The sequence below is a fragment of the Pipistrellus hanaki genome (assembly GCF_964339955.1).
Source record: "Pipistrellus hanaki genome assembly, chromosome: 8".
Lineage (NCBI taxonomy): Eukaryota > Metazoa > Chordata > Mammalia > Chiroptera > Vespertilionidae > Pipistrellus > Pipistrellus hanaki.
Genome location: NC_140510.1, coordinates 76,405,898 through 76,429,606, shown reverse-complemented (window position 1 = coordinate 76,429,606; position 23,709 = coordinate 76,405,898). Strand labels below are relative to the sequence as shown.

Sequence of the window (23,709 nt, the reverse complement as noted above, 5' to 3'; positions counted from 1 at the left end):
AAGAGGTAAGTGGCAACAGATTGTTATTTAAGCGGCTATCTCTGTTTTATCAGCCCTCAGGAAAAAAAATAAAGGAGCATGATTAAGCTGATATTCTTTAATGATAAAGATCACACGTTTTCCTGAAAAACAGGCAGATGAAACATGCTCAGACCTGGAAGTGTACTTTCAAAATCAAGTGGACTGTAGTAGCAGTTCCACATGTGTGGTATTTGCTTTGATAACAGCTGGAAAAGTCAACCACAATCAATTAAGGCGGTACTTTCTTCCCTTTAATCTTTAAACATCCTTTACAAAATGAATACGTTTCCTTATCTTACACCAAATGTACCTTAGCAAAGGCACAGATCACAGGCAGAGAGGTAATTAAGCAAATCAAGGTCTTCCCCCGAGTTTTGTAACCACCTCTTATCCAGCTGCTATGTATCAACAGCTGGCATGAATTACTGGTAACATTTGGCTAACTGAATAATAAGAAGGATAGAGTGTGTGGTTGATCACACTCTTACTTTTCCCTAGCTGTTTAAACATGTCTATTTGAAAGCTTCTTGTGTGTTTTTTTCAGCCTTCAGAAGCCTAATCATGGCCAAAGTGGCCACTAATAACACATATGTCTTATGCCGTGAGACTACAGCTGTACCTCACGGCTCTTGGGCCTTACCGTAACTTTGCAGGAGAATGTAATTAGGCCCTGGTCCTCTGAAATGTCAAGAGAGCTTCCCTTTAGCATGGAGCACTCCTCCTTCCACCACCTTCCACCCTCCAACAAAACCAGGCTTGTGATAAAGGCCATTAAGTATTTTCCTTCTGACACCTGGAAGCCATACAACCAGGCGAAGCGGCCAGCACTTCCTCCATCTGTTTTAATAATGCTGAACCAGAGCATTTATCATCATCCATTTTACCAAGACTAGATTTTGCTGACAAGGCTTCAGTAAAATTCTTTCAGGTATAAGTACTTCCCAGGGAGTAGCAAATGACTATTAATCCCTCAGCCTTGTGGGTTATTGAACACATTCAGAAAACTGGCAGAGATTGAGGACCTAGGATCTCCATGCACAGCACAAGCGAGAGCAGGCATGATGCCCATCTCGGTGAGGTGGAAGTCTTACTTAGAAAATGTTTCTGATATTGACCAACAGTGTACATTTTGAAGAGGGCCCATACCTCCATGCCCCATTTGTCCTATCTAAAAACCAAACAAAATAAATGAAATAAATGGGAACAACTAAGCAGAGCTGCTGTGTGATAGAAAATGAGGATCACTTTCTTAGGAGCTTTATATAATCTTTGCCATGAGTTCAACCACAGTATGTGGGGGACGGTAGGGTATGGTCCATGTAAGAGGCCAATGGAACATCCCTTACATTCTAGCATCCTATGTTGGAGATGAAGGGGAAGGGAGAAGGGAAATTGGTGTGACTGCAGACAAATACTAATAACACAATCTTTTAAGCTCCCCTATAAAGACCTCCTCTGGTAAGTGTCTAAATCTACAAGTTACAAGGTGGCATGTAACACATTTGGAGCACAATCAAATTGAGTGTGAAAATTTGAAAGCACAATCGAATGGGCCTGGAAAAGTCAAGTACAATTGAGTTTGCCTAAATGAATCAGGTGTAATTGAGTTGAGTAACTGGATTGTGCTCAGCACTGGCCCATGGCCAAAATGAGAGCACGTGGTCAAAGAGACACGGGGCTTAAACTTCTCAGAGCATGTTTTCCACAAAGTAAGACATTGTTTGCAGACTATAGAGAGATAAAGTTGAAAGTGTGATTACTGAAGCTAGTCAACTGCAGTCACTAAGTTACCCTGTAGTCCTATGCTGTTACAATGGAACCGCTATTCCAATGCTTCTCATACTTGAGTGAGCCCAGAATCATCTGGAGCGCTTGTGACTTGTTAAATTACCTCTTTGAGCCCCATCCTTAGAGTTTCCCATTTCTTTGTTCAGAAGGGAGACTGAGAATTTGCATGTGTATGAAGGTCCCAGGTGATACTGCATTGCTGGTCTAAGACCACACTTTGAGAGCCACTGTTCTCACAAGCTATTGTAGCCAAAGATTGAAGCATTCAAAATACTTTAAATACTTTAAAATACCTCTAATATTTTTAAATGTGAGGTAATAAAACTTTCCTATATCTTTACAAGTAGACTGTACTAGATTATGCAAATGTTCTGATAATTTAAACTGTTTAAATTGTCATTTATATGCAATATTAACTATCCCTACTCTGTCATGTGTTGCTGTAATTAAGATTGCTAATGCCCTGAAATCTGAGAAAATCTGCATATATTCTTATTTGGTTTAATTGGATAATGTGTTAGATAAAGGTTAGGTATGGATTAGGGGTAATAGTCTGTTTAGTAATACATTTTTTAATCTTCTGTCATCTGCTTTAACAATGCAGAGCTTTCATTTATTCCAGTGGTTCTCAACCTTCCTAATGCCACGACCCTTTAATATAGTTCCTCATGTTGTGGTGACCCCCAACCATAAAGTTATTTTCCTTGCTACTTCATAACTGTTATGAAATGTAATATAAATAACTGTGTTTTTTGATGGTCTTAGGCTCTACAGCAGTGATAGAGATCTTGTAGGTAGAGATCTTGTAGGTAGAGATCTTAAGAAGCTGTGAGATGAAAGGGAAGAGAAGGGTGTCTTAGACAGGGGGGAGGCTCTTAGCAAATGTTTGGGAAGGAGAGGGCCCTGGTAACATTTAAATTGGTGAGAAGAGTTTGGGATGGCTAAAGAGCAAGGAGAAGGAAAATATGATGACATCCCAGGGCCATAGGCCAGTGTTAATCCATGAAAGGAATATAATAATTGTTTGGTTTTTTTCCCCTCCAAACCAACCTATACATCTCTTAATGCTATCCCTAAACATCCAAAGTCAAAACTTTAGAATTATTGATATTTCTTACTCTGTCACCCCAACATTTATCAAACCCAAACTAAAGTTTTCTGCCTTCATTTCTCTCTCAATCACCAATGGGTGGGAAACCCTAACTGCACACTTAGTGTTCCTCATCCAGATGAGCAATGGTGGTAAGGATAACATATGTTGAATCCAATTCTGTGTCCTATTTTAAGTACTTTACATGCATCTCATTTAATGCAAAGTCTCTTAAGTTGACAATAGTCTGATCCCCATGTTAGGGATCAGAAATGGGGGCTCAATAGGGTATCTTAAGCCATTCAGCCAATCAGTAGACGGGAATCATACAGGCAATCTTTTAATGCATGAGATGATGCTCAAACAACTGAGCAACACCAGCCAGTGCAAAGTCTGTTTGTGTTTTTGAAGGTTCCTTGGTTCCCAACTTTGAATCACTGCAACACTTTATATGCCCAATTTCATCAACTCATCATTTTTCTTTTCTTTATGGGCTAGAGGCTCCCTTAGGACAGAAGCATATCTTATTATAATAGAATAAACCTCTGAAGTTCATGTTGCAAAGCCTTGACTAGGATTAAACACAAATTGGTTGACTGGAAATACAGTAAGAAGGAAGTAGAAATTACTATAGAGGAAAGCAGAAATGTAGCTATATTTATATAGCTGTATTTCAGCACAGACTCCATCTTAAGTCACTAGAACTGTGTTACCAGAAGACTCCATAAAATATAGCAGTGCATCTTGATTTTTGTATAATAACTTAAATTTCAAAACATAACCCGGGGACTTTGGTTTACATAGAAAAATCATTCTAAAATCATCCTTTAATTTCTGCTACTTATCCACAATAGCTGCTATAATATTCACTCTTCCTTAAGTACCTTGGTTAATTAAGCATGGAATCATTTGAATCCAATAGCCAAAGGGAGTACAATAATATATCAGTTAAATGAGGTTCATCTGAAATTTCAAACAAAATTTCTCGCATGATTTATGATGTTCAATAATTTGACATCTGAAGATGCGAATTTTTCACTTAAGAAGACAGAGAAAGCCAGGAAGAAATTGGGTCCACTTGTCAGTGGCTGAGGCGGTCCCAGGGACTGGTGAGTAGGAAGTGCGGAAATACTCCAAGCTCAGCAGCTACGAAGGGAGCCTCACACATGTGTGCATCACTTTTTTTTCTCTCTCAGCAAGAGCACTCTTCCTAAGTGAAGGTCAAACCAGCATGACAAATATGGCCGACTTCTGGATCTCAATCCCACCAGGCAGGAGCAACTTGCTTCTTTGAAATAAAGTCAATCCCACTTGCAGAGACTGTCATTTAATAGCAGGCATACTTGGCAGGTAGAAATTATAAATACATTGGAAATTTTCTCAGCGGGTTTTACCCACCAGGGATTGCTGTGATTTTCAGGATAATTTAAAGATAAGGCAGTAGGTCAGAATATGAAATGTTAAAGAGGTTAACAAAGAAATTGGCAGAATATTCCTTTCTCCTCAAGAAATGAAAGAAGACACACACACACACACACACACACACACACACACACACATATACATGCACAAATAGGACATAACACAGTATTGCGTGCTCTCTCTGAAGCTCTTAAAAAAAAATAAAGTAAGGCAAAGAATAAAGATAAAACCTTCAGTTTTTCAGGATCTTTCCTAAATGGAAAGATGGCTTTGTCCCACACTTTGCATGAACATAAAAATATAAAACAAATTCTGGTCCCAGGGATGGAAAAGAACTTGTAGACCAGTCTGTCGCTGAACAGACCAAACAAACCACCGATTAAGTAGCATAGTTTTCATTTCAAGTGCAGACGCAGACACAGCAGTTTCCCCTCCGATTCTATTACCAACACTAATCTCTAAGTTCCTTCTACAAAAATATTCCTTATGTGAACACCTCTTTAATAAACTCTCACCCTGTGAGGGGGCGAGGAGATCAAAGGATTCTGGAAGGATTATCTCAGATGCACAGTTGTTTTGGTAAAGATACCAGGAAGAGCTAAATAGTTGTAATGTTATTCCATAAATTCCTCTCATTTGATTTCTTACCCAGCTTGCCACAGATGGAAAGAAGGTGGGCTGTAGGTGCTGCTAAATTTGTGATACTAACCAACAGCTCTGGAAGAAGGACGTGGCCCAGCCAATGTTCAGCACACATCTCGTATGTGGCAGGCAGCAGAAATGACCAGGAAATGGATGCCAAGGCCTTTTGGCGTGACAGCCTCACATCCAAGAGGCCATCCTATATCGGGGCTTCCTGTAGCACCGCTGACCACACGGTCCCCTGACTGTAAGTGTTAAGACTTGACAATAAGCTAGTGATAACAAGGAAACAAGGCAGATTTCACTGTCAGAAAACAGGCAGAGCTGTGCCACTGAAAGGGTATCGAGCTTCTGAAATAGCAAGGCTTAACAAAAGGGAGAGGGCAGCTTCTCAGAAAAGAAAACAATAAACACGGTTTGTTGTCTTCCAAGGAGATAGAACAAGACAAAAGCAGGAAGTGCTGTCCTTCCTTCACCCTGCCACGTTTTCAATGGAAAGTCAAGTGTGCACATCAATCACAAGAAGGGAGAAGAGGCCAAGGCGATACCATCTTCAATTTTTAGTTGGAAGGAAAATACAAAGCTCTATCACAAAGGACGGTGTTCTTCATTTTGCTCTTTCAACTAGTCTAGTGCATGCCGCACTATGAAGTAATTCCCATGGAAACACTCCTGTGCATGCCAAGCATGACCCCTCTTTCAACTTGCTGCATGGTTCATGCTCCTTGGCACCTAAGGCAGGCCTTCGGGCTGGAAAGAGGATGCTCTCCCATAGTTCTCCTAAACAAAGGTTCCGGGTCCGCCTTACTTAGGTCCTTCTAATCCTCAACTGCCCTTGCTTTGCTGTGGTTACAAAGAATATTGTACATACTTGGAAAGTTAGAAGTCAAATATTTTTAAAAGGGTGGAGATGATTTGCCAGGGAATTCTAAGGAGATGGATACTAACCATATGCTCTCCAAATTTTGTATAAAACTAAAAACAATGAGAACAAATACTTTATTTGCACTCAATCTTGTCGTTGCACAATTAATTTAATATGTTCTCTGGTGGGCTCGGGCTATGATGTCACTTTCTGGGATAGAAATCAAATTTTGCTAAATTCTATTAAATGAAAATGAAATAATATATGCAGGCTGTCCTGAATTATGGACTTGGTTGGTTATAAGACTTGTTTGCAATTCTGTATTTTGGATACCAAAATTACATTTTAAAATAATAAAAAATATCAATGTTTGAAATAGTGGTTAATTCCAGGCAAAACTGCATACATTTATTTACTCCACAATGAATCTAAAGTATAGTATTATGTTAATACTGCTACAGAAGTAGTAATGTACAAGAATAAATAATTATAGCTAACATACATCAATAACTTATAATGGCCCATAAAGTAGGCTAAAAGCTTTGCATATATTAACTCTGATAATTTTTACAAAAATCTGAGGGTACAGATGAGGAAAGTGAGCCTCAGAATGGCATTGTGACCAGCTCTAGATCACACAGTAAGCACGGAATACAGACGTTGAGGGGAGGGAGTTGAACGCCAGAGATGACACTACGTGTCAAGAAACTTAGGTTTCTAGTTCCTGCTTCTTGTGGGGACCTACACAGGTTACTCAATAACAAAGAACCTGTTTTCTCAACTGAAAATTAGAGCTGGACTCACAGACTCTTCCAGCTCCCGTTTGTCTAAAAATTCTATTATTCCATTTGCTACATTCCACATGTAATTGCCTTTGAGTGAAAATGTATTCAGAGTTTCAAATTGGGATAGATTCAACATCCTTTCCCCCCTTACCTGGTGGAAGAGGGAGCTTATAGGAAGGACGTAGGAGTGGGGAGTGGGAAAGTTAGAGGACACATGGGAAAGGGGAAGGGCATAGGGACTGTTAGGGAACCAGGGGCATGTGAGGGTTTGAGTTTCCAGTTGGAGCTCTGTCATTGGTTTCTTTTGCATGCACAGGGGGTGATTGGGAAGTTTCTTTTTCTATATGGGAATTTGCTTCTTCCAGGACTCTATTCAACAGAACACACAGATAAAACTTTTCTTATTCTCCTGTCCCTGAAACACGTACTGCCTAACCACACTGAGGTTTTCTGAGTTTTTGTCTCCAGTAACCAAAGAAGTAGACCGGAAGTGAAGGGCTTCCTGCCATGTATCCATGCAGCCTCCTTTTTATTGTTTCTTTCCACTTCAACTTTTGTAGCAAAAGATTAAGATGTTGGGATAAATAAAGGATCGAAGGAAAAATCTATCTAAATTTTAGGGCGGGATTTAGACTCCAAGTTTCTTCAGCATTTCTCTTTAGGAAAAGTAAGAAGCTTCAGCAAGGAGATGAGATAAAAATTCCAGATTCTTCTTCCAAAATGCTTGGCTATAGGAGTCAAGTAGAGGAAAGGAGGTGCGGAGTGCTGTCTTTGTGGTTTATGCCACTAATTAAGATGATGGGAAAGGACTGCCTTTCCAGCATGATTTTTGTGGCAGGAGTTTCCTTTCAATTATTCCTTCTCTTTCCCATCATCTTATACATTTGTCTCTTTGCCCTGTAGTATGCTTTGGAAAGATTTATAGGGAAATAGGAAAAGGAAGAAAAGTTAGTGGCATAAACCACAAAGTCAGCACTCCCACCTCCTTTGTCCTTATTGACTTTGTACCAAAACAAGTAGTTGGAAGTGATGATGTTCCAAGAACTTTCTAACTATTGGAGCTGTCCAAGAAGGAAATGGGCTATATAGAATACTGGAACAGAGCCTGCCTCATTATCTGCCTAGGATACTCTCAGGAAAAATCCTCACATTAGGGTGATCAGACTAGATAACCTTTACGATATGTACTCTGAGCCTAATCTTCTGTATATGAGTTTATATTCATGTTTGAATAGACAGCCTTGCTGAATCACCTCTCTCATATATTAATGCTCATTATTACCGGCCAAAAGACTGCTTTTCCAGCATCATTTTTGTGGCAGGGGTTTCCTTTCAATTATTCCTTCTCTTTCCCATCATCTTATACATTCGTCTCTTTGCCTTGTATGCTTTGGGAAGATTTATAGGGAAATAGGAAAAGGAAGAAGAATTAGTGCCATAAACCACAAAGATAGCACTCCTTACCTCCTTTAAGGGCAAACATGAGTTTTATTTTTGCATCCCCAGAACCTCCTATTTAGTGCACAGCAGATGCTCAATAAATTGTTAACTTAATGCAAAAGTAAATTAATGAATATAAACTATCTACTTTCAAATCTATACAATAACTCTTCACATATCTGGTAACAATTATGATACGTCCTAAACTTTTTCTTTTTCAATTTTCTTTACTAGCCCTCTGTTGATCTAACTCTGGGAACCTATTATATTACGCATATGTGCTTTTGTAATTTCTTATATAGATTCAGAGGAAATAAAATAAAAACCAAAGGGTAATAAAAATCCTCTTATCACATCTATTCCTCTTTGCTATTAGCCATAAAAAGTCCTTTGAAGATTCTATATAGCCTTTTCAAATATATCAATAATAAAATATATAACTTGTGTTTATTGTAAAAAAAGCGAGAAAATAAAATTCTCTCATAATTCAAGCTATTCAGGTACATCTCCTTTCAGTTATTTTTTTAAAACAGATTTTTAAATGTAATTTGATCATACTACATAGATCATTTTATACCCTGGTCTTTAACTTAACAATATACTATAAACATTTTCTCATGTTATTAGCAATTCTTCACAGACACTATTCAAAGTACTTATATTTCCTTAGAAGCATCCAGGTATTTACCAAACCAATACCTTATGGTTGTATAGAACACAATATTTCACTACAATAAATAGAACTTAGGGAAAAATAAATGACACAAAAGTTTCCCACATATTTGCTAATCAGTTTAGGAGAGATTACCAGAGGTACAGTTCAAAAGGTCAAAAGGTATACATTTTTAATAAGACTTGAAATACTCTCCCTCTCGCTATCTTTCTTAGCCCTCAAGACTAGGTCAAATTCCCTTGTTATATGTTACTGCAACACTAAACAGTCTTCTTCATCACCATTTTTAATATCTTATATTTGTATTTCCTTTTAGACTGCAAACTGCAGTAAGGCAGGGCCATTGGCATATTTGCTATCTGTGTTTTACCGCATAGTTCATACTCAATGTATATTTTACTCAGCTGAGTATTGTTTTGCTTCCTTAAAAAGGTCTTTTGCACCAGTAAGCAGCATGTATCCAACTCCTTTCATTAACATCCTAAAACTGAGATACTCCAAGTGCAGCAAAGCACTCTTGGTGTGAATGAAGCCTGGGACTTAGATGCCCTCCTTTAGATGTTAAGAGTTTACTGAGTTCAGTTAGCTTTGTCTGAACATTACCAGCTCTCGGGGCAGAAAGGATCCTTCTTGGCGGGCGATGACCAGAGACGCCGTCTCTCCCTGCTTGGTGCTCCTCAGCATGGCCACCAGCTCTTCCTGAGTTCGGCCAGTGACATCTCTGCCATTCACCTGATGAAGACAATCATAAGAGCCATCATGATTATAACACTTGCCATCTCCTTCTACCCTAATTGTTTTTTGAAAGTAAGCAGCAAATGGACTCCCCACAATCCACGAAGATCTGAAGTCATGAGTAGTGAACACATGAACCCAAACCAACCATGTTTTAAAATAATAATAATAATACACCAACCACCATTTGCTAAGGTGTTGGACAGCCTCAGAGAGCGAGTAAATAATGTAAGCAGTTTCTCCTAAGACTTTACAATCTTATGAGGGGAAAAATCAAACTGAAAGTTACCAGAGAACGATTCTTCAAGTAAGAAGGAAGTGTATTGCAAATGCTTTGCTGGCACCATTTTCTGCCTCATGCAGGAAGCAGAAATGGACCATTATCATGTGGCAAATTTCTCTGGAAACAGCATCTTTTGTTACAGCGTTCTCCATGTTTGGAAAATTACAGTCATCAGGTCATCATAGATGATTGGGAATTCTCATTTGCAGCTGTGGTGTCACTCAGTACATCTATTTTCATGATCTAGAACTGCCTACAGAGCTATGTAGTGTTGCTTCTGTGCCATGAGGAAGTTAAATGGAACCAGCAGTTCCATTTAACAAAGCTGATTTCATGAACGGTAAACTGACAATATATATTGATATTTGCCAAGGAGATGAGGAGATGATGCTATCAAACAAAATTAAATGAGAAAAAAAAAAAGCCTCTTGCATTGGGTAATTCCAAATTCTCCTCTAGCATAGATCAACCAGAGACAGGCTGCCCCATTTTTAAAAGAAATTTAAAGAAATTGTTACCAGGGCTTGGGTGTAACTTTGAGATTCTTACCCCTAATTAAAGGAACTCTTAAATTTGATCCAAATCCCCCAGAAACCCTAAGAGGTGAAACTAAGAAAAAGAAGACTGAGAAAAGTTCTCAGTGTAACTTGTCCCCGTATCACTGGTCTCATCGGGGGCTTACAAAGTTAGCCTGCTTATTAACGAGTTTTATAATTAAAGTCTTTATCTTGTATTTAAGTAATGATTTTTAATATATTCTATTCAATATATGTTCATGTACTTATATATATTTTATTGAAGTTATTCATGAATAGAATTCTTACCTCCAAAATTCTGTCCCCGGACTGCAGGCGGCCGTCTTTTATTGCTGCTCCCTTTGGTAAAATGTTTTTCACAAAAATGGGACCAGGACCATGTATGGAAGAGTCTCTAGTGACCACAGTGAAACCAAGTCCTTCCGGGCCTAGTAAATAAGACCAGGAAAATGCAGGGTTACCGTAAGAGGAATAATATTATATTCAATCCTACACTAAAATCTACCCAATTAGACTAATGTAGAATAAGTGAAATAGTTACATTCCAACAAATATTTTAAATAAGTTTCAGATGTTCTAGTTTCAAATATAGATTATAGTTTCTGACAGGCTATGGTGTCATCAAAGGGGATTTAGGGCCAAGTGCAGACATGTGACACTTTTGTTTAATAAGGAGGCCCTAAAAGAAATGCCACATGTTATTCACATTCGTGGGATATTGAATTCTCAGTTAACCATTAGAAGCAAAGGACCCTGGGACATGAGTCCTGCAGCACTCAAATAGCGGGCTCCCCTAGGGCCCCCTCTATGTGTGTCTGTCCCTTGTACATTGCAAACCACTGTCCCTTCACTCGCTCTTGATGTTCCTGTCCCGCTTGCTTACATCTTCAAGCTCTTGGTAAGGAGATGGGTTTTCACTCTATCTAAAGGTGGTAAGGAGATGGGTTTTCACTCTATCTAAAGGTATGCTCAGATTTCTCTATCCTAAAGAGTTCTTACTTCAATCTTACTGTTTCTTCAGTCTTCTAACACCAGTGATCTACTTGTGAGTATATCCACTAATTCTTCCTATTCTTAATTTCCCCCCTTCTCTACTGTTGACATTTTTAAGCAACAATTTTCTTGAAATAACTCCCCCTTGGTCTCTGTATCTTTTATTTTTTGATTATTTTCCTACCACTCTGATCATATCATATCTGTCCTTCTCTCTTTCACCCACTTTTCTACCACAGCCATAGATGTTCTCCAAGGACCTGCCTGGAACCATTTTTCCTCCAGACTCTGCTTTGCCCAGCTCCTGGCTCAAACTGTCTTCTCCTATAAATGACACCTCACTGTCCTTGTTTGGCTCTAATCTCTCTGGTGTCGGCATTCTAGAAATCACCATGTGCATACTTTTACCAGCTCTTCAAAAGTCACTATGAACCTGTTCTCTGATCTAGATCCCCACCTTTTCAAACGTACTCATCTACAGGAATTTAAAATTTCTAGAAATAGCATCTCCATCATGCAAGCTGCTCTGCCTGAAACTCTCAGCAATAACCGTAATTTCTCTCTTTTGTCCCTCCTACATCTAGCTACTAAGGAATACACATTATATCTGAACACCTGCAATGCACCCTTTGTTGAGCCTTTGTTGTTTGGCTTCTTCTTTGGTATATCTTTTTACTGTCAGATTAATCTTCCCAAAGTACAACTGTGATGTTATATTCTTTATTTTTACAATCAAGGCTTTCTGATGGATTTTTTTTAAGGCCACATTCTACTTTTGATTCATCAATCCTCAAAGCACATAGTCCTATATCTACACACAATTGGGTAACTTGTACAAAAAGCACTAATTATGCATTTATATAAAAAGCCCAATTGCTAAGCACACTGGTCTATTTGTGCTTTTCAGTCAATACATTTTCTTCCCAGTATAGAATTCTTATAGCGGGATGCAATTTTGACCAGAGGATCTTTCAGAATAATCTCTATTAAAGGTACATGTTATTTGTTTTGTATATATGTTAATAAGCATCCTAAAACTACTTATGATCATTAAATTATCTGCTAATTTAGACAAGAATCTATGAGATCTTGGTGTCTTTTGAATTGAGTCTTAAAAATCATATATTATTATAAAAGGCTGCAGTGGGGAAAGGGAAGTTACAAAATAAACAAAGGCATGGAAATGCATGAATGCCTATGTTTATGATAATATTACATAAAGATGTATGTACATCCATGATCTAGTCTCATTGATCTGCATTTGAAATGGATAGAAGGAATGAAAAAGATGAATAAAAGGTTAGACATGCCTTTGAAATTAAGTATATTTTTAAAAATTGCTTGCAATGTTGAATCAGTGATATGACTAATTGTCACATGTTTGGTTTCTGAGGAATAAATTGTTTTGCTGGTCCCAAACTATGTTAGAGAACCAAAAACATATGTTTTTTGAGCTTGGCCTAAGGTTGTTTCAAAAGTCATGAATCTTGCTCAAAACAGGAACAACTGAATTTTGGTGTCTATTTAGTATTAACTTGTGCTACAATATTGCTCTGTGCCTATCAAGTTTGCAATGATTCTCTGCATTCCCCAGCATGTCTCCATTATTTTCTTGTTCCAAATAACCTACACTCTTCACAAGAAGAGATGAATAAGAAAGTACTACAGTTTTCAGAAATTTGTTACCTAAGTATACAGTTAAATCCCTTCTTTGATGCAATTAAATGAAAGGAGAATTAACTAAAATAGCCTTAATGCATTTCTTTTAACCAATTTTACATGTTACAATAATAGAATGCTATTAAGCATAATTTCATAATTACCTTTCTTAAGGTCAATCTTAATTTTCTTTGCATTTTTCTTGCTGCCAAACCCCATGAGAGGGGAGAGTGAGGGAGAGGATGGCTTTCTCCCTATTCTTGGTACTCGGGGGCTCTTGCTTTGCTGCAGGGAAGGTGACCCATCTTCTTCGGGGCTGCTTGTTCCGGTGAGATTCATGGTCTTTATTCCCAATCTTGTGTGGACAGGAGGTGGTGGCTTTGTTCTTGAAACACCATCGTTGTTACCAAAAATGTTAAGAGGTCCAATGACTGATTTTTCATACTGTTCACGGTTTTGAGGGGGAAGCACGTGGAGGAGTACACAGGGAGCTTTCATTGCCTGGCGGAAGACGTCTTGAGCCCTTGAAGGAAAGTTAGGAAACATGTAAGGAGACATGTAAAGAACTGAGGTTAGCAATGCCATCTCTAAAGCCCGCCAGCATCACCGTGATGGGAGCAGCATAGGCATAGGAGATGCTATCTCTACTAAACGAGCTTGACTTTGCTAAACAAATACTAGTTACCACACAGGTCTTGACCATTAGGTGTCCTGTACTAAGCTACATATGCATTAGTCTCTCAATCTTCTTTTTTTTAAAGAATATATTTTTATTGATTCCAGAAACAGCAAGGAAGAGATAGAAACACCAATAACGAGAGGGAATCATCCATTGGATGCATCCTGCACACCCCAACTGGGGATTGAGCACACAATCTGGGGATGTACCCTGACCAGGAATCGAACCGTGATCTCCTGGTTCATAGATCCATGCCCAACGACTGAACCATACTGGCTGGGCAAGTTTCTCAATCTTCTTAGTGACCATGTTAGCTCAGTAAAATTAGCTCTCATTTTGCAAAAATGAAAAAATTGAGGCTCAGAGAGTTTAAGTAATTTGTCTAGGAAACCACAGCTTTTAAGCATTTCTAAATCAATTCAGTAATGAATACTGAAGTAAATAGCAAAGCAAGCTTTAATTTTAGATGGGAAAATCATTTTTTATATTGATCAGATGATCAATTAATTCCCTTTTAGGACTTCATTCTAAAGTATAGGTTTTCTGTACCATGAGTTGTGTTCCCAAAGTTCAGTTTTGACACAAACGTTTCCTCATAGAGACATCTGGTAGGTGTGTGGGCTGAGCCGAATGTCACAGTGGGTTTAAATCCCATATGCACCCTCCTGTTTATTCTGGTCACTCCGTTGTAGACCACATATAGTTTTTACTTTTTTGTCTTAGCACTTTATATTTATCCTCAAATTTCTGACTACTTTTTCTTCTTCTTCCTTATGCCTTATGATGAGGTAAAATTACTCTCTTTCCCAGCTTTTTTTGCCAATCAGACATAAGTGAAGGGGTAGAGAAATTGGATTATCTGGGAAGCAGAGACTTTTTTGTTCTCCCATTTCTCTTTTCTATATTTTGAAACTCAGAAGTGATGGAGGGATCTCCAGCAGCCATCCTGTGTTCCTGACACAGCTTAAAAGTAGCAGCCACACAAGAAGAATGGTAAAGCAGAAAGAGGGAAGACGCCTGCTAAACTGATGATGGTGGACCCACAACATCAATGTTGGACTGCCACCTCCATACTTTTTTCCCTTAGAAAAAAATGAATGTAAATCTTGCATGAGCTACTTTTATTTCAGTCCTCTGTTACCAGCAGCCACACCAAATAATAATGAATCATAATTCCCACTGCCATCTGCTCCCACTCAACTTTCTGAAGTGCTGAATTGCCCATGAGGGTAGTGGAGGAAGGAGAAGATTACATATGACAAACCCAGTGTCCTGGCCAGTTCCTTGACCAGGAGTCAGTTTTTGTTCTCAACTAATCCCATACTGAATTTTTATGAGCCCCAATTTCCATTTCTCAAAAATAGGGAATGTAATGTCTGCATTACATACTTATCAAGTCCTTGTAATAGACAGTGGTTTATAAAAATAATATCATTATTAATAATGACTATAATTTTATCTATTATTCATTATTTTCAGAAATAGACAATTAAGGTTTCCTTTTCTTCCAAAGCAACCAGTGCTTGATGCTCCCTAAACCCACAACCACTGCCTGCCTCCCCCTTCCACAGACTATACTGAGAACTAATGGCCACAGGGAGGACATATTATGAGTTATTTTGATCAGAAAGAAGAGATTGGTGATGATTACGAAGAAGCATTTATCGCACTTATCTTCTTGATCCAGAATCCCAAGGCAATGCCAGCATACATTTAAAAAAATACATGTAGACTGTTACATCTTCTAAATCTTTACTCAACAAACCTATTCCCATCACATTTTCATGCACAGAGAAATGATTTCTTGGGGGGACGGGTATTTTAATCCCCCTCTTTGTTCCTATTATTCAGTGAGTCTGCACAGACATCACTCACAGATATTTAGTTGAAGGAAGACGACAGATACCAAGAAAGTTAATTAAAAAGCTGAACTAACAGTCTGTGAAGAGTCATTAAATACCAGTTTAACTGACCCATATCCCAGGAAAAACAAACCCATCTATAGATGTCCCAGAAAGACAACCAGCTGGGAAGGTTGAAACCATTCCACAGTTTACCATTCATTCCTGGGGCTGTAACATAAGCTGCAATTAAAAATGGGTAGTCTTGGGTCACTCAAAGGAAACTGATTAAAATTCTACCTAGAATTTTGATCCTAATGAACTCAGCAATGATTGTAAACATTGTAGGCATCATACCATAAATAAAACAATGAGAAAAACAATGCTTACTGAGCAAAGGTTTTGTCTGCGAGGTCCACCTGGTTGATCTTTACAATGCACTCATTCTCCTGAAACAGTCCTTCCCGCTTGGACCTGCTGTTTTCTTCAATGCCGCGGATGAAGAGTCCTAGAATCCTAAATGCAAAATTTAGGTTGAAGTGCAACTGCTGAATAATAATATGCTCATTATTTCTCCACTTGCAACTATTCAGAAATAAGGACTAATTTTTATTTATGAAAAAAAGGATGCTTTATATTCAAGTAACTGTTATTTAAATCCTAAGTGGAAAAAAAAGGACAAAAAACATAACTCACTCAAAAGAGAAAAATCCCTTCAAGACAAATAGACATAAATGCCTACCCAGGTACATAAATCTACAATCCCATTTCTCGTGCTTATGGGAAACTTAGAGAAGGCTCCGGTGGCTAAGTGCCATTGAGGATACCAAAAGCTGGTGGTTTGGAGGAGGGCATTGCAGCTGACTACAGTACATAGTTAGTGCCAAGGAGGCAACTTGATCATTAACAGGAGAGGATGACTTAGTATTCACTGTAATGTTTCTGCAGTCTTAATATCTGTTTCAATAATTTGCATCTTAAAAAGTCAACACTTAAGCACAGATCTTACTGCTCCTTTTAGAAGGCAGTTTGGTCCCATCTATGAATGGAGTCAAACATCTGCCTTGTGTCTTCTATGTGCTCAGGAGGGAGGCACACGAGACAAGGTTGTAGGGCCAGGGCAATTGGTCAGTACATGCTTAGAGCAAAGCAGAAATTAAAAATCTGGACACTATCAATAAGCCTACATCCTTCACAGAAGGATGTGGGGAGAAAGTGGGATGAAACAGGGCCAGAAGAATGAGTAGAATTTGGATAGGAGAAAGAGAATCAACAAAAAGGCAGGATAAACGCTGTGTGTTTGTGTAAGCTGGCCTTGTGTGAGGAGCAGTGTGGGAGCTAACACTGGTTGGGGCAGCCAGTGGAGGGGCTTTGAATACTTGCCAATGGACTTATCCCGATAAGGTTGGAGTGGCACCCCCACCCCCACCCCCTGCTTCTGAGCAAGGCAGTGCTGTGAGGAAGGGCTTTGGGAAGAGGAAATTTCAGCCAATCTGGATTCAGAGAGGATACCTGGAGGCTCCTGGTGTTTTGTGGTTGTGGCTTAAAGTCAGGAAGAGAAGGAACTGGAAAAGAAAGGAAAGGAGAAAGAACTACAGCCATAAAAACATAAGAATTGAATTTTGTATGTATACTAGAGGCCTGGTACATGGATTCATGCATCGGTGGGGCCCCTCGGCATGGCCTGCAGGGATCTAGCTGAAACCAGAATCCAACATCCCCCCGAGGAATGTAGTAGTGCTTGAATCGGCAGGTGGCTGGAGAGGAGCCGTTCTTGCTCATCTCGGTCAGCTGAATGGGGCTCCTGCTGTGGGAATGCACTGACTACCAGGAGGCAGCTCTTGCACAGAGCATCTGCCCCCGGTGGCCTGGTGGTCAGTGTGTGTCATAGCAACTGATTGACTGGTCACTTAGGCATATATATATATATATATATATATATATATATATATATATATATATAACTAGAGGCAGAAATTCATGCATGGGTGGGATCCAGCCAGCCTGCCCAATGGGGGGCCCATCGGGCTAGGCCATCAGGGGAGAGGGGCCATAGGTGGTTGGCCAACTGTTCCCACCACCAGGTAGGCAGGGGGCAATCGGGGCCCAGATTAGGCTGATTGGCTGCTGCAGTGCGCATCATAGCCATTGGTCATTCTTCTAATTCTGCTGTTCTGGTCGCTGGGCTTTTATATATATAGATGTGTGTGTGTGTGTGTGTGTGTGTGTGTGTGTGTAAATATGTTACATATCAGTTGTACCTATGTAGAAAACTAGAAGATATTAAATTCATGTCTATAATAGATACTTCTCATTTGAGGATTTCCCTGTTCCTTGTGGAATGTCAGGGTCCTAGCTGTAACCAAGAGTGAGGAAGAAAGACCTTCTCCATGAGGAATTTGCCGGGTGTGGGGAAGCTTCCATCTCTTCTTCCCTGGTCCTCCTGTTTTTCTTCATCATCTCATTCTACAGGGGCCTCATGTGCTAGTAGTATATAGCCCCTCTGCATTACATCTCAAATCTGAATAAGATATGAGTACGCTTTATGGGTGAACAATAGGGTCAGCCATGAACAAAGGGCTGCTGCTAAGAAAACTGGAGGAGAAAACCCATCTTCCTGTTTGGAACAGCCACAAACTGGAGCCTCTGCCGCCAGGGCCTCAGCTGGCTGAACGGGTGCATGTCATCTCGATATGACAGTAGGAGAAGCACAGCAGTGACACTCAGATCTCTACTGCAAACATATTGGATGGATACAGTATGCAGGTGGAAGAGAGAGGACTGCAAACAGTCATACCACCCATTCAGGGAAGGCCCTGGGTCACAGGCTCAGTGTGTGGTGAGGTGTTACGCTTCTCTCCCTAGTTCCAGGAGGTCAGTAATTTAACCTCATTCTGTGTGGAGGAGGAAAGGGGCCAGGGTTGCTATTTGATAAAGGATCTTAGATTCAAAGGAATATTTTTAAGGCACTAATCCTACCTTAATCTAACATAATATTAAAAGCTGAACTCTTGGGCATGCAAAAATATAAAAGCGAAGAAATAGAACAAACTAGTGTTTCTTTCCTAAATTCAACAACTCTCTGAGAGTTCACATTTTGGAGTTTTGTTATGGTGGATGCACAATAACATGATCCATTAGGAGACTCACATGTGGTTCTAAACTAGTTTATGTAAGTGATATTTTTTTAACAAGCATTCAAGTCTTCCTTTAATTTAATCCAGTACATCATCAGTCATGTAATGCTACTCCGTAGGATTTAATTTCACATTTTGGGAGATGAATTAATTCTTTCAGGCCACTGGGTTGCAATTTAGCTGGCATTTTACAGCTGGAGCATGCTATGTGACCCTTGCTGATCTAAATAATCTAACTCTCCATGAAAAATTTATTGACAGTATAAGCCCAACTCTAAAAGCCATGTGTCAGAGGCAATTTTGGTAAAAAGGAAAACTGCCTGATTTTTATGAGTTTGGTCCCTGGCAAACCATTCCTGCTTCTCTGTTCCTTGGAGGGAATGGGTTCCTCCAGTTTGATTTCATGCAGAGTATGAGAGACTCAGAAAAGAATCAGAGTGATAATCCACTTTGCCCCAAACTGGTGGGCTGCATTAGCTGTCTCATTTGAGACCAAGACTCTCAGGATATAATGATTAATGCGGTCGAGGAGTTATAAGCTGAGATAAACAGGCTAATTTGCATTAATGAGCAGTGATAAAGGAGGCTGAAATCCATAGTCCCGAAGAATCAAAGGGGTAGCAATTGCTTCTTGGTCTTCTGAGAATCACTTAGGCACTAACCCACCCTTTCCCTAGCTGCCTCACATTCTTCCCACTGTATCACATGGCCTCCGCCACTCTCCCAGCTTAGCATTTTGATCTACACATCAGTTCTTTTCACATTTTTGCCTCTCTTTACCCATCCCTTCCATCTTCTCTCTCATATTTAGCTGTCCTTACTATGAAAATGAGCTATAGTATTTTTATTTACTAAAAATCAAAGAGATTCAATGACTTCACTTATAAAACAAAACCATGTTGATTTTTTTTAAAAAATGAAATTACATTGCTTTTTTACTTGCCAAAACTTAGCATATATATATTTGTTTGTTTGTTTTACTGTGCAAGCCAATAGCTCTCCATACAAGCAGCATTCAGCACCCTGTGCTGTGATAGCTAATGAATCCATTGAGGCTTGTACACTATATTGTACTCAGGGTGTTCTAGCTTAGATTAGGTTTCTAATTCAACAACAGGTGTGGCAGTATTTTTCTAAAAAAAAAATTGGAGGCAAAGCCAATTACAGTAGTCCTAGTAAATAATTAAATGTAAATTCTAATTTAAAATAATGACACAGACCAATAAATGGAAGGAAATTAAGAACTAAGTATACCACTCTGACCTTAGCTCACCTCACCCCCTCTCACACAGCGAAACCATATGGCGTTATGAAGTCAGACACTTGTCTGACACGCTCTATACCCAGTTGCATCTAGACACATGGGTTGAGTTAAGTGTGCTTTTTCAGCCTGTACTCATTACTTAACTTTTATTGGCTCATGTCTCCACATCCATATTATTTTTTTTTATGTTTTAAAATTAAATTTCCTTTCTATAATACTGGTGGATATCCAGAAAAAAGTGACACAACTATTTCACTAAGTTACTGAACAGTTGACCATGAACTTATAAAAGTTCATTGTTGAACTAAGCTTTTCTGTTTTAGCCAAAATAATAATAATACTGACCATTTACACATTCATATGGTGTGCGCTTTACAAGGGGCTTTCACATTTTTAATGTCATTTAATCCTCATAACCTTGATGTGAAATAGGTATTCACAGGAGGCAAATTGAGGGGACTTGCTCAAAGTTATAAAAAGAGAACACCGCGATTCGAATCCAAGTGTTCTGAATCCAAGCCCAAACCTCTTTCCACTATTCTACGAGACTTATGGTAGAGAAGTGAGAAAAGGAGGGAGAAGGGAGGAAATCAATAAATTCCAGTGAGTTTTTCTCACTTGAAGTGAGAGAAGGTGATTGCTGGTCCAGAGGGTCAACCTGTTTTCCAAACCATTGAAAATGAAGTGTGCTGATTGTCACGTTGTAGATTCCCTCACGTTTTGGACATTGGGGTGATGGTGTGTTCTAGCTCAGCTTCATTAAGCTTAAAGGGCCTGTACTGTAATCCCTCTGGTATTTCACAAAGCTCTACCCCTGTACTTCTGCCAAAAGCCATCAGACTTTCTCAGGACAACTGGGTAAATACATTCGTTGTCTATCAAAAACAGCCTCCGCTTGTCCTGTGCCATCACCCGTAACATTTATAAACACGCTTATTAACACATACAGGAAATGAGACAATAAGGAGCCACTGGTTTTTCAGTTCATTTCTTTTTCAGGAACATCCATTCTGGCAACAGCTTGGCATCAGCTGTTATTTGCAGAAAAAAAGGTGATGACTTCGCAATTACAGGTAGCAGATGGCTACCTGCTGAAAACGATGCCAACCAAAATATCATTCCTAAACCTGCTCTTCCTGCTATATGGCAGCCTGAATTGAATAAATATTCAGAACCAGTAAATTAATACTATATAACCTTTGGGAAAAGTTCTATTTTAGATAGAGCAATGGAGTGAGAGCAAGTCTGGAGATCTGGATTTTGTACGACTTTGAGAAAATCAACTCACTTTTCTCCTCTTTGATCTCTTAAGCTGAAATCTATCCAACTGGATACTGATGGAAATTAAATGTGTACCAGAGAGCTAATATTAATACTGTTATAACAACCATACAAAACTAGTATTAGATATTATGTCACTTTTCAACAAGATACTGCCTTTAGATTTGTATTGACAAGGACTCTCAAAAACTTAAAAGAAAATCAGTATTTCATATGACATGATTTTAAGTAGTTTGCTATATTTGTTTTCTTAAGTTAAATGCATCATCAAAAATCAGAACACTTTATTTCAGCTCAGGAGACCAAAGAGGAGAAAAGTCAGTTGATTTTCTCTAGGTCACACAAAATCCAGATCTCCGGACTTGCTCTCACTCCATTGCTCTATCTAAAATTGAACTTTTCCTACACATTCATGTGTTAGAATATCCTAGACATTCATTTCAATAAATGCCAACACAATCTAAATTAACATTCACCAGTGTAAAAATTTTAAAGGATGTGGTTAATTATTTGTAATCGATCACATTTCATATTTTTAAAGTAAATAGCATGATAGCATTTTGCTACTATACCTAACATCAACAGAACATGCACAGCTTTTGATCTGATTACATGTTATACTATTTATTATCTTAAAAATTTATATTCCTGAAAAATATTTAAAAAAATATCAGTTTGGAATTACTATATTCATTTGCTGAAGTGTATTTTATAATATGAAAAAATTCAGTTGCAATATTCATCTAACAATATATTCAAATCTTTTCTAAGGATTTTGTTTACTACATATTACTGATAAGAATACATAAAGAGAGTACTTCATAATTAATTATAAAATCAGGAATAAATAATTTCTTAGAAATAAATAATTTCCTTTTCTTTCTAACACATAAGTGGCCAACAGAAGTACTATCTTGAGGTGTCCATCTGCATAACAAAGATACACACTTAATCCTCTTCTGAGAAATGTTTGGGCAAATGAGCTCTGGTCAGGGTTTTCATTAGCATGAGCTTCTGCTAGAAGAGCATCTTACCTTCCACTCAGAGAAGAAAAGAAAGGCACTACATGTATTCCCAGGGGGCCTCCTTCGGCTGAAATCTCCACTGTTCTGGTCAGATCACTGGGGCAGAAAAAAAGAACACAGATGAGTCTCTGCTAAAAAAAAATACAGATGAAGCACATTAAAAAAATGATTTTAGGATTATATCAACTTCTATAAACTTAACAGCACAGATAAAATCAAAGGAGTGCATGATTTACTGATCATGTTCAGAAGATTCAGGAAATAAAATGCTTCAAAGAGTTTCTGATTTCTTATTTTTTTCTCCTAGAAGAGGAACAAATGGAAATGACTACCTACAAAAATAACTTCCTACTTAATCTACATAAATCAACATATTTAAAAGGATGTGCAAAAAAATAAAATTTTTCCCCATTGAGACACACTTGAAAATTACCGTGTAGATGGTAAAATACATAGAACTAAGCACAGCTTTGAGTAATCATGAAGTATGATTTTCCCCCAAACAGAGGAAAAATGAAATAAAATATGTATTTAATAGAAAAATCAAAGAATTAGATTTTACAACTGTGAAGCCACAGTTGGTAATATATATATGGCCATGTCCAAAGCATTATAAATCAAAATTTAAAGTTGCCTTCTAATAAGGCATCAGTTGTATTCAATGGAACAATTCCAAATTTTCACCTCTGTACATTTTTTAGAGGTAGAAAAAAATTATAAAGCCTGGAGAAAATGTATTACAGAAAGAAATAGAAAGGCTGACCTGACTAACCTACTCCAGATTAAGGAGAGGAGGAGCTAGAAACATTAACGGATAGTGTGTATGACTGAAATATAGAAGACCCTTGGAGCTTTTGAGTAATAAAATGTGGAACTAACACGTTTTTATATAGATGGGAAATAATAACCGTGAACAATTATTGGCTCTTTTAATCCCAGAGAGAGGAAAATAAAATTGCCAGAGGAAAAATGATAAAGTTAAAGCAAGCATCCCAGTTATGGAAATTGTAAGCAGGTTTCTATTGTTTTCTATTTACATGAAAATGACCTGAAACTAGATGTCAAATTAAGAGCTACAGCTGCTTACAAATGCATTCCTGCTCCAAATTGAAAATGTTGAAATTTGGCTTCTTGCTGTAAAGTTGAGAACAGCATTAAGACAGCAAATGCCTGATGCACTCTCTGCATGAAATATTCTCTAAATTATCAGCAATCTAAAATAAATACATTAAATATATTCTCATCAGAGGATTAGGCTTAATTCTTAATGTGTTTTCATTGCAAACCTATTATCATTAAGAACGGCAAAAAATAAAAAAAAGAGCATGTCAGTTTCCAACATTTGTGGGAATAAGATGGAATTTCAAATCTGATAATAAATTTCAAATGAGTTTTGCTCAGATATTGCTAACATATTTAAAACTTGTTCAGTCAAGCAGGTTATAGCAGATGCTTGGAATGAAAGTTAGAAACAAAACAAATCTTAGAGTGATAATATCATGGGATAAAATAGATTCTGCTCTGTACCCTCTGTGTGAGAATATGGACAT

General features: G+C 38.3%; 1 protein-coding gene across 1 annotated transcript in view; it reads right to left on the bottom strand.

Moving 5' to 3' along the window:
- Positions 1-23,709, bottom strand: part of PARD3B (par-3 family cell polarity regulator beta) — an 861,040-nt gene that overhangs the window by 404,113 nt on the left and 433,218 nt on the right. Inside the window, exons 6-10 of the mRNA XM_084892180.1 lie at positions 22,169-22,255; positions 15,843-15,968; positions 13,097-13,455; positions 10,569-10,708; positions 9,330-9,458 (exon numbers count right to left, since the gene is read on the bottom strand). Of these exons, the coding sequence (XP_084748306.1) occupies positions 9,330-9,458; positions 10,569-10,708; positions 13,097-13,455; positions 15,843-15,968; positions 22,169-22,255 (841 nt within the window). The remainder of the gene's footprint in view (positions 1-9,329; positions 9,459-10,568; positions 10,709-13,096; positions 13,456-15,842; positions 15,969-22,168; positions 22,256-23,709) is intronic.